Source organism: Diuraphis noxia, unplaced genomic scaffold (assembly GCF_037042655.1).
Source record: "Diuraphis noxia isolate RWA-SAM2 unplaced genomic scaffold, SU_Dnox_SAM2 contig0001, whole genome shotgun sequence".
NCBI lineage: Eukaryota > Metazoa > Arthropoda > Insecta > Hemiptera > Aphididae > Diuraphis > Diuraphis noxia.
Window position 1 is genome coordinate 63,195,210 of NW_028301711.1, and position 10,410 is coordinate 63,205,619.

The following is a 10,410-nucleotide window of genomic DNA, read 5'->3' on the forward strand; positions in this document are numbered from 1 at the left end:
TGCAAATAATTAATAGGATTAAATTAATGTTAGTGATTAGTGTATTACCAATTTATGTCCAAACGACTGTTTATATAAAGGCCACTGTTCTAAAATATCAGTTAAAGTAATTTCAGTTGAACTTAGGAATGTTCTACGATATTCTACGGTTTCTAGCCATTTTTCAGAAACTTCATTAAAGGGTTCGACATTGAAATGCAGCCAATTTTTTATTGTTGACAAAGCTGGTTCTGTTTGAAAAAAAAATGGTTCAACTTAATAATACAAATTGTAGTATACTATTCATATATAAGACGTTTAAATAATATTGATGGGAATGAACTCAAACTTTTCATCCCTACTACGAGCATTATGCTTATAAGGGAGTTTGAATTTATTTATATTTCATACTAATTAGTATTTAGTTTTATAATAATATGTACATTGATATTTTTGCATTAAACACAAATATATTATTTTTATTATTTTATACAAGACTGGAAGACGGAAGTATTGAGATATTTGCATAGCAACCTAAATACATTTGGACAAATAAATTATATAGGTACTTACCAATTTCCTTTGGTGGTGCAGACAATAGAGCAGTTTGTAACGTCACAGCATTTTTTGCGCTAATATTATTATTACAACAAACATACCTGTACCCATATTGCCACTAATGAGCGTACCTTATCTATATAATATTATTATGAGTATCGCGCGCTAAATGCTAATGCAGAAATGACCGCAGTATTATGTAATCATTGTCCCCTGGCCCCCACGAACCCGCGGTGTCCGGTGCCCATACGTCGCCACACACGGCCGTCGTTGCCGTCGGCGCTTTCGTCGCGTCCGGCGACACCGCACCGGCGGAGCAACACTGGAATCTCCCCGAATATTCTGTTATTCCCACAAGACGACGACACTGATCTGCCCCACCAACATCAAAAAGCTCCGCCGCCGGCACCAGGCCACCGCCGTCGCCGGGTCTCCGACGAAACTAAATCACTTTTTACACTACACTGTACCTGGCCGGTACTTCTTCTCCGACGTCTCTGAACTTGTTCCGACCGACGTCTCTGCACCAGTTTCAACGACGACACAGAGTACGCGGTCAACAAATTTTGGCACACCCACCGGCTCGGTGAACAGATGCTGATTGCCGTTGTCATTTTGCCACATCTGCCGCAGATCACAATGATGGGCTAAGTTCACCCACGAGGGCCCGGGCGGTGGCCACAACTGCTCCAGCCACAACAGTCATGCAGCCACGTCGGAAGTTGTAATCTGTTTTTGTTTTCCCTGTCCCCCCCTTGTACCAGCACGTATAACCTGTGCGCCCAGGAGGCGTCGCAAGACGCGGGTCCCTCACAAAAATTAATTCCCCCCTTTACTGTCGGCTGTAGTAAGCCCGGCATACTTTCCCGGTAACCCTGCGAGGGCACGCCATGAGTAATATGGTGTGTTGCCTCCCGTGGGCCAGGAAAGCATGCGACAAATTATTATGTTCTGTAATTGCCATGTGCCACTTTAAATTATTATATTTTTTTAATAACCAAAATTATTATTCTTATTCTTTTTTTTTTAATATTATCGTTTTCCCCCTTTAAATAAATAAATCCTCGGCATTCATTTGCCGTTGCGTGTTTAAAGCCTATGAGCTCCACCGACTTGGCCCTCGGGTCATCACGCGGTGCGGCTCGTAGGTCACGGCAAAAGTGTTCCCCTTTTGTCGTGGGTGGTTTACGGAGCCCTAAAAAGCTCCGTAATCTCACAAGTTTTATCATTATGGGTTGATGTTAATTGAGATGATGATGCAGTAGAATGATCCAAAAGATTATATTTACGTAATTTGGAGATGGTATTGTGGTATTTTTGGTATAAAATACCTTTGGGTTTATGTTTTGAAATACTAATAAAATATGTTTCCTAAATAAAATATCATACAATAAGTAATTAATTGATTTTTACATTGACAAATAGATATTTTTCCTTGAACATTATCTCACAGAAAAGTAATAATAATACATGTAGTGATACATATAATATCATCGATTATAAATACTAGGTACTAAAAAGTATTAATTGTATTAATTAATTGGTAATTGGATATTAAAAAAAGTTTTCACACCTTCACTTCACTCTTAAAAAAATTAACAATGTTTTCTGCTATATGTTCAATACATTTTGGTGAAGCATGAAGTTTATACTGAATTAAATATTCAGTTATAATATTTGCTATACTTTTCCTACATTCACTTGACAACTTTTTGTTCTTCCTATAGTACTCTAAAATCATCAATCCTTTTCCTGATTTTTTTTAAAATTTCTTCAATATTAAACTAAAGTATAGACAGACAAACATATTTATCAAATGAGTTTTGAAATAACTAAAATAGGTATGTAAATAGGCAACGGCCATTGGCCAATGGATATTACATGATCATTATCCTGGAGTTTTATGTTATTGGAATTAATTAATGATTCAGAATCTTCCTCAGAACTTGTAAGGCTATAATCTGATGAGCAACTTACAGATGTATTTGTTTCCTGTGGTATATATATATATATATATATATATATATATATATATATATATATATATATATATATATATATATATATATATATATATATATATTATATTATAATATGTATGTAAATTCATTATTAATTTAAAATTGGAATATTTTATATAAGTGCTACCTAAGTAAATTAATTACTCACAATAATATTATACTTGGCCTGCCAATTAATCAAGTTTTGTTCAAAAATTATTCTCTGACCGTATTTATTTTTTGGACACAATTCATCCAAATGCTTACTCTTCGTGTATTTTAGGCTCTCAACAGTCATACCAAAATCTTAAAAGTTATTAAGTACTGATAAATTACATATCTATATTTTCCTAAAAATTAATAGTATACAAAATATTCAACTTAGGTGAACAGACCAGTTATTGAACACCCTCCAGTAATTGAACAACGTCAACAAATGCTTTAAAATTAAGAAAACTAGATATCTTATTTAATAAATAATTTTTGTTTTCAATATTAGACATAGTGGTCATACTGTATAACCAAGATTTAATAGTTAAGATGTGATAACAAAAAAATGATAAATATACAAAATCACTGTAATCAAAATTGCGTGTGTTAGGGCCAAATTTGTTTAAGTAAGTACTCTAAATTACTTTCTGTGGGAACTGAATAACTAATAGAATATTCATTGTATATGGTTATTATTTGTTTGGATATGTTAAATACCTAAATTTGTATCATTTTCTTGCTTAAAAATTTAAAAAAAGTCCTTATCTTGACTAGTTATGTATGTGTTCAATTACTAGTTACTAAAATTTAACAAAACCTAGTAATTGAACACATGTTCAATTATTGGTATTGCTTAAATATAATTTAATCCAGTGATTGAACAGGTATATTAATATTAAAAAAAATTATAGTACACATTTTTTATTGCATTAGTTACCTCGATACCTACCTAATAATAATATATATAATATATATTAATATATTCTACAAAATATATTGTCAATATTTAAGTGTGGACTTACAAAAATATTATACAGCATTAAATAGAGTATATTAAAATATTACCAATGATAGTCAAATTTATAATTATGGTTTATAAATATGTTTGAAACTGTGAATGAGACTGATATGTTTGAAACTGATGAGACTGAAAATAATATGAATGAAACTGTATTATGTGATATTGAAATAGAACCTAAAAATATAATAGATTGTAGTGTTAAAAAGACTGATAATGTAATAAGTGAGGGAGTTATAGAAGTTAATATAGTTGATAAGTGTCCAAATGAAACCATTCAAAAAGCAGTAAGTGTAAATAAATCTAATTTAAGTCCTGCAACAATTGAAGAATCATGGAGCAAACATTTGTTTTGGCCAAAGCCTGACACAAAAAAGAAACAAAATAGAAGTCATGTAAAATTACCATTTGCTGTTACAGCAATTAAGTGGAGGGAATATCATGCCAGTAAAGAACAAGAAAAACTTAAAAAAGAAGAAGAATTAACTCAAAAACGAAAACGTAGAGAGGAAATAAAAAAAGAAAAAGGTCTTAAAGATGTCAAAAAAACAGGAACCAAAAAAATCAAATAGTGCAAAAAAAATTAAACCAGGATTGAATATAATTATGGGGTCTGAAGATGATGCCACATGTTTGTACTGTAAGGAACCTTACACTTTGTCAAAAAGTGGTGAGCCATGGATCAGATGTTGTGGATGTGCTGAATGGGCCCATGAACTCTGTGCTGGTTCTGAAAATACAGTTGCTTATATTTGTGAATACTGCCGTTAAGTTTTTTTTTTTTACTTACAATTGTTAATTTTTAAATGCTTAATATACAACTGTTATATATAGTTGTAACATTGTTACATTCCTACCTACACAGATATTTATTTTAATAGTTACCAAGTTGATTTTCACTAATACATTTATTTAAGTCATAAGTTATGTTTGTTTAAAATTGTTTTACTTTACTTACAATTGTTAATTTTTAAATACTTAATATACAACTGTTATATATAGTTGTAACATTGTTACTTTCCTACCTACACAGATATTTATTTTAATAGTTACCAAGCTGGTTGTCACTAATACATTTACTTGAATCATAAGTTATGTTTGTTTTAAAATTGTTATTATAATCCTGTTACTATGTTTGTAATTAGGTATAAATGTTTTTAAATTATGTGTTATTTTTTAATAAAGGAACAACATTTTATTCATGAATTATATTATTAATTATATATATGAATTATATGTAAGTATTTATTAAATACAAATTATTTAATAAAATATTTGTAGGTGTTCCACAGAGTAATAATATGGTGTTCATACACTGGGTTTGAAGTGTTCATAGACTAGTATAGTATGTTCAATCACTAGGATTTCACTTATTTTTTCAATTAAACTAATATGCTTAATAGTAAATTGATCTTATATGGTTTTATCAATGTTAGCTTTATAATAAACAGTTGTACCAATCTTAAAATCTAAAATGTGTAAATGTGATGCTAAAAACCTAATTATGAATGCATTTTTATTGCAAACAAATCCTTAACTGTTCAATAACTGGTCTGTTCACCTGTAAATTCTTGATAGAAACAATCACCTTTTAGTTGAATTAATAAATTTATTAAATCGTTATTCAATAACAAGTCGTTCATTTCTGAATCCGTCGGCGCATTTTCATCAAATACAAATTAATCAGAACTATTTAATAAATTAGTGAAATTTTCCATGACACAGGTCGTAGGTAGCGATTTAATTGTAATATAATAATATTTTTATAAATTATTATATTATAAAACGAGGAACAGACAACTAGACAAGACATAAAACACTGTCAAATGTCGTAACTCGTAGTCGCAAGAAAAATGATTAGGATTGGGAATAGCAAAAAAAACCCGCTGGCCGCAGTCGCACTCGTGCAGGGCTGTGATAGGCGTTCTTATCTGACGGTTTATACAACACATACTATTAATAGCACATAAATTCCATTATAATTATTACATTATCATTGTTATGAAGGATATCTAACTTGAAATAATTATAGTTTTGGTTTATAAATTAAACACTCACTATGTTTTAATTCAAGTATATATTGTGATAATATTAAATAAACCAACTATTTGTATCTATTTTGATTTCCGTCTTATTAATGACACTAACAAATTAAAATGAAACTATGATTTCATAAATTTAAAGTATTTTATATTTCGTTATATCAACGAAGTTAGGCATTAATTTAAATTCATATACAATCATTTTATCGTAAATTTAAGTACTTTTGTTTACTTACTTTAAATAATATTTATTTATCAATTTAATGCAATTCAATTGATTCAAATTTTTTTTTTTTCATTAATTTGAAATAATTGTTATGTAATTGATTATAAACTAATGGTTTTAATGAAATTCATAATTAGTTGAAGCAAACTCGTATATTAATAAATCAATGTAACAAAAATTTAGATTTTAAGAAATGTTTTTTTCTGAGTGATCCTGAAGTTGAATGAATATTCATGAAGTTCATAAACAATTCTTGAATGCTTGGTTCTGTGGATTCGTTTTGATTCGATTGATGCATGTTCACAATTCTAAATACTAAAGAAACTTGTTCTTGGTGGCTAATATCTGGAGTGCAATCAATGATCACGGAATAATACCTATGCTTTTTAATTAAATTTATAATTGATTTTCGAACTTCGTTTGCCATTATTTCTATCAACTCATCTTGAATTCTGTATCCTAAGTAATGTACACGCGTTTCTTTATCTTTAATTCGTTTTACGTGTTTTCAGGGGCGTTCCGAACGGGGGGGGGGTAAGGGGGTGCCTACCTCCCCAAGATATTTTTGTCAGTCGGCAAATTGTAAATTTGGTGAAAAACTTTACACAGTCGGCAAAATTTCATTATATAGTATCGTCGTCACTGATTGTGTTAAAATTGTAGATATAGCGTTCATAGTATTATTATTTATTATTATAAATTATATAGACCGTAGACACTATAGAGTATAATATAGCTTATTACTAATGAGTTGTTTATGGTTTATACTGAATAGCGACTGTACATTTAATTTCTGGTAATACCACTGGACGGACTACGGACTGTACTGTTTAGATTGATTAGAATGATCGGAAATATTCTCAAAATACTCGTGATATACAATATAGTATATACTGTTATCGTGAGTCACGATACAAACAATCGACAAAAGCATAACGCGCTAACGCTGTAGACCCTCGGCAGCCTGCTGGTATATGTCTGTGTGTGTGTGTTTAGATTTGTGTAATTGCTGATTATTTAATATTCTACGTTGGCGATCGCCGGTACAACATAAGTTCCATGCTTATTCTTTTTCTAGGAAGATTTCTTGAATGTAAGTATTTATAATAATCATTATTTATTATTAAACGTGTTTACTATTTTAAGGCAAAAAATGTAGGGATACAGTAATTACTAATTTCTTTACCTTATATTATATAATTGTATATTTGTATTACATTAGTGACTAATTATTCAAGGAAGATTTTGAAAAAAAGTTTCTTCCTAGAAATCTTTAACTACCAACCAATAAATAATTACAATAATAATAATAACTAATAAGTAATATAGAAATGTTTTTTATGAATTTCAAAGTATGAACAATATTTCGTGTTTTATATTATGGCACACAAGTCACAAACACATAATGTATAAAATGTTAGGTATTTACAATTTTAAGGGGCCTGCGCGCGACCTGTTTTTTGCTCTAAAACATGCGTTACAGGAAAAACTCTCACGTCTCGTAGAGTGATCAGATTTTGATAATTTTTTTTTCGTTAAAAAGAGGAAAACTTTTTACAGTGCGCATTGATCTTTGATATTCAATATTCAATTTATTAGTCCTATAATAAGAGTTTGAATATTACACATTTTTATATGTTTTTAATTCTTATATTATTATTTTTTTTAGCAATGTAATCAAAAATCGAAGTTCAATGCGCCCTGTAAAAGATTGTCCTCTTTCTAACAAAAAAAAATTATCAAAATCTGATCACTCTACGAGACGTGAGAGTTTTTCCTACAAACCGTGTTTTGAGCAAGAAATTAGGCTTGTAATTTTTCTGCCTACCATTACGTTGACATGTGCATGCGCGTGCGTAGATAGGCCCGCATATTACCGATGTCCCACCGCACTCACACTAATGATCAGTTACAACTAACACAAAGGTATCGGGCGGCGGTTCCAAGTATACAAATTTCCTAAATGTTACTCCTTATTTAATAGCCGCGAGCAGACCCCTTAAAACAATTTTTATCATACGTTTCAGTAGCATAATTTTTTTTTGCCAGTTCGTTACACCTTGTATATATTTATATTTATATATCGTTTTTAAATTAGGATGTTTATGACTTTTTCATATTTTTCTTTTAGTCGTGCTCATTGGCCATTGCGCAGCAATTAATTTTTTTCATTTCGAATGGCATGGAATTTGTTACATTAAATTTTATTTTGCATATTTTTGCATACTTAGGGATTCTTTATAAAGAAATGCATATTTATAAAAAAAAAAAAAAAAAAATAGTAACATGAAAATTCATTGTGTTTTTTAACAGTTAACAATTAAAATTATAATAATGAATAAGAGAAAACGTATCAAATTGGAATGTGAAGAATGTGGTAGTCGGTTCGATGATGACTATAAAGCTCGTCACGAGAAAGCGATGCATGGTGGTAAAAAGGTCAAAACTAAATATGTGGGGGCTCCATTAAATCCATTTGAAGCCTCTAAGAAAAAAGCTACAGTTTCTGTTCCGGATGTTCCTTCTACAAGCGTTTCTTCTACCATGATAGCTACACAATCTTCATTTTTGTCTATCACAACTGAATCTTCTCCTAGTATTGAATCGACTTCCATGACTGAATCGTCTTCCATAACTGTTGATAAAGTGACTAACGAGTTGTTAGATGTGAAAGTTGATGAAAATGTTTATATAGAAAGACCTGCAGAGACTGAAACTAGTGAAACTATACCTGAAGATGAATCATTTTCCTGGATGAGTTGTGCTGGACAAGTTACCGCATTCCTCGCTAATTTCGAAAGGGCTAGTGATATTTTAAAAAATATAAAGACTGTTGCGGTTCCAAATCCAAGAATATTTCTCATCGAAATAATTGATTGTTTGTCAAAAATCCACAAAGAATGTGAGGAGTTACTTCAGTATGCTAGAAAAGGAGAAAAAGAAATCTTGGAAGAAAATGAAAAAATTGTTCCCAATAAATATTTTGTAATTTTAAACATTAAATGTTTCATTTAAATACATTAATAATTAAATATTTAAATATTAATGTTTTAATTAATATTTAATAAAGGTTAAAAATAACAATATATTAATATAAAGCTAATTTAACATTTCTTTGAATGTTTAAAAATGAAATATTTAAAATTCAACATTTAACTAAATCTTGTATTAGATTTCTATTTTAAAGTTTGAAATTAATCATTAAATATAATATTTAAAAGTTAATGTTTAAATAACCATTATCATTTTGTTCACGTTTAAATGTTTAGCTATCTTAAATACTAAATATTTATTTTTCATGGCTTAATAAACATTAAAATATGTTTTACATAAATTATGATATAAACATTTAAATACTGTTGTTTAAGTAATAATTTGTATTTAATTTCTCTTTAAACTTTAATATTTTACTAATAAATTGTAGGTTTATAAATCAATGTTAAATTTAACATTATTTTTTTGTTCATGTTTCAACGTTTAGGAACCTTAAATACTAAATATCTAAATATTTTTTTTGTTGTGGCTTATTAATATAAACATTAATTGAAGTTTACATAATCAAAAAATATATTGTAGCCAAACTTCTATGCTTTTTTTCTAAATATTGAAGTTCAACTTAAATTCACAATGACAATATTTCCATATTGTTCATGTTTAAATGTAGGTAATACTTATATTTTACTTCTGCATAATATAATATACAAAATATTATATAATAAAAGCATTTTATAGGTATAATAATATTATATATATATATTAAGATGTATAATATTTTATATATATTTATAATGTATTAATATATATACATATAATGTTTATTCAGTAAACATTTTAGATAAAGAATAAAACAATAGGTCATTTCAAAAGAACTAAATACATTTATTATAATATGTAAATATGTTATAGCTATATAGTATATTATATACATTAAATTAATTATTAATACAATTATAATACAGGATATAAATAAAAAATATATACACAATATACAAGTAATTGATATGAAACATAATATAATTATATTAAAGAACTTAATTTTAAATAAGATATTATATTGAAACGTATACAGGTACATTAGGACATATATATATATATATATAGGATATCTTATCTCATTTAAAGAAAATGTTTGGTATTTTTATTTTAAATACCTACTATTGTAATTATAATTTAAGTCATAATAAATGTTTTTATATCAAAAGTACTTAAATTTGTTTTTAATAGCTATTATAAAAAACTAGGTAAATGGATTTATTGGTACCTATAGCTATACCAAAGTAATTAATTAATTAATTATACTTTCATAATAGTAATATAATTTAAAAAAAAAATAAAAAAAAAATATGTATTTATTCATGTTCTACAACATAAGTATGATTTATAGGTAATGCAATGGACATCTTTAATTTTTAACACCATATATTTTACTTTAATACTATTAATATTATACATTTCATACTGTAAATCTAAATTACTAACAATATATATTCCTATCATAGAGCTATCGATTGGTTTTAGATAAAAGGGAACTTTGGTTAAATAACGTAGACCCAAAATAACATGGTCATTTGATGTATTTGTACATATATTTACAAC

At 28.3% G+C, this 10,410-nt stretch overlaps 2 protein-coding genes across 2 annotated transcripts; both read left to right on the top strand.

Moving 5' to 3' along the window:
* The first annotated feature begins 3,099 nt into the window (after positions 1-3,099).
* Positions 3,100-4,592, top strand: LOC149061222 (uncharacterized). The gene has a single exon (XM_089217156.1). The coding sequence runs from the start codon at positions 3,630-3,632 to the stop codon at positions 4,116-4,118; it is 489 nt and encodes a 162-aa protein (XP_089073282.1). The 5' UTR covers positions 3,100-3,629; the 3' UTR covers positions 4,119-4,592.
* LOC149061223 (uncharacterized) lies at positions 3,119-9,304 on the top strand. Its single transcript, XM_089215522.1, has 4 exons — positions 3,119-3,154; positions 6,893-6,907; positions 8,128-8,781; positions 9,296-9,304. The coding sequence occupies exons 3-4, from the start codon at positions 8,149-8,151 to the stop codon at positions 9,302-9,304; spliced, it is 642 nt and encodes a 213-aa protein (XP_089071648.1). The 5' UTR covers positions 3,119-3,154; positions 6,893-6,907; positions 8,128-8,148.
* Positions 9,305-10,410: the final 1,106 nt, after the last annotated feature.